This window comes from Tupaia chinensis, unplaced genomic scaffold (assembly GCF_000334495.1).
Source record: "Tupaia chinensis unplaced genomic scaffold, TupChi_1.0 Scaffold000195_1, whole genome shotgun sequence".
In the NCBI taxonomy this organism is placed as follows: Eukaryota; Metazoa; Chordata; class Mammalia; order Scandentia; family Tupaiidae; genus Tupaia; species Tupaia belangeri.
This window is the reverse complement of record NW_006159670.1, coordinates 1,226,441-1,228,170: the sequence shown is the minus strand read 5'-3', so window position 1 is coordinate 1,228,170 and position 1,730 is coordinate 1,226,441. Positions and strand designations below refer to the sequence as shown.

General features: G+C 49.2%; 1 protein-coding gene across 1 annotated transcript in view; it reads left to right on the top strand.

Moving 5' to 3' along the window:
- The window catches only part of LOC114007534 (colorectal mutant cancer protein), a gene marked incomplete at its 5' end in the record, with an annotated part of 66,981 nt that overhangs the window by 52,604 nt on the left and 12,647 nt on the right, over positions 1–1,730 (top strand). Inside the window, 1 exon segment of the mRNA XM_027771203.1 lies at positions 16–141. Within this exon segment, the coding sequence (XP_027627004.1) occupies positions 16–141 (126 nt within the window).

The window sequence follows — 1,730 nt, the reverse complement described above, 5'->3', positions numbered from 1 at the left end:
CGGTGGGAGCAGCAGCTGGCCGGGCTGCGGGAAGAGAACGAGAGCCTGACCGCCATGCTGTGCAGCAAGGAGGAGGAGCTGCACCGGACCAAGGCCACCGTGGGCGCCATCCGCGAGGAGCGTGACCGGCTGCGCAGGAGGGTGAGCACCGACCAGCCGGGTGGGCCTGCTGTGCGGGGTCACGAGCCTCCGGGGAATCGCCCCCTCGTTCAGAAGTCGACCTTGGAAGGGAAGGGCTTGAAGTGCCGAGGCGGGGCAGGGTTATAAAGCACTGCTGTCTGCACTCCCAAGTTCCAGGGCCTTGATTCCCAAACTGCCCCTCAAGATATGTACGTCTTCCCAAGGTCCATGAAAATGTCCGTCTTTTAAGTTAGAACAATAGTTTTTATGTGAAAATATGTGTATGTAGAGAGACCGAGAAAGCATTTTACTATTTGAATTCTATGAAATTTCCTTTAACTGACAGTGGTTAAGGCAGCTGGTTTCCACGTGGCCAACTGCATGGCTTGAATCTCAGCCCTGGCGGCTTGAACATCACGCAGGGTGTATGTGCAGGTGGGCCCGCATCCTGAAAGGAGAGTGGAGGAGAAAGGATTGTGGCGGAGCCTTCCCCCGAGGGGTGATTTCTCACTTTCCTTCTATCTATCTCTGTGGAGTACACATGCCTTCTGAAAAAATTTGAAATTAAAAAAAAAAAAAGGAAATTTCTTTAACTATACAGTAGCTGGGACCTGCAGTTGGCGTAATGGCTATGTCACTGGACTACCATGTAGTCGACTGTGGTTCAAGTCCCGGACCTGGCAGCTTAAACTCACGCCAGGCATATGTGCATGCATGCCCAAGATCCCAAGAGGAGAATGGAGGAGAAGGGATTACAGTATGGCCATCCCCCCTAGGGGGGGTGTTTTGCTTTCTGTCTCTCTCTGTCTTTCTAGCAAGTGCATGCACCTTATAGCAAAAAAAAAAACAAAAACAAACAAACAAAAAAAACAACTTTCCAGTAGCTGCTTCCACTCATCTGTAGAGACTCTAATGTGATAGGCCATCTCTTCTACTGCAGACTTAAAATACGCTTAAAATTATTACGTGTGTCTGCATACAGGGGACTTCAGAAAGTTTGTGGGGAGATAGCATTAAAGCACAAGTTTATTTTGCTGCAAAAATAATTAATATATGCATAGTTTTCATAAAACACATTTTCTCTGAACTTTTTCAAGACCCCTTCATACATACGTGTGTGTGTGTGTGTGTGTGTTTATGGACCTACATATGTGCCTCTGTGTGTGTGTGTTTATGGACCTACATATGTGTGTGTGCCTGTGTGTGTGCGTGTCGATGGACCTACATATGTGCCTGTGTGTGTGTGTGTTTCTGGACCTACATATGTGTGCATATGCCTGTGTGTGTGACCCCTGGTGTTCACCCCAGGGCCTGAACTAGAGAGCCGTGTTGTCAAGGACGCGTATCCGTGACTGAGGAGCTGGTGTTTCGGCATAGCCGTGTCCGGCAGAATCTTTCAAGCACTTAGTTTTCCAAACACGCCGCTCCCAGGAGCCCTGCAGTACTTCTCTGAGTGTGAATTTGGTCTGACTAGACTGAAGTGCAGCAATGAGGTGTTCCGTCAGAAGAGAGTCCCCTGGACTTACACTTCGAGCTTCTAGCAGTCCTTTGCTCTGCTCCCATCCTGATAGGACAAGGAGCTTGCCTCTGATTTGCTCTGCCTGGTGGCT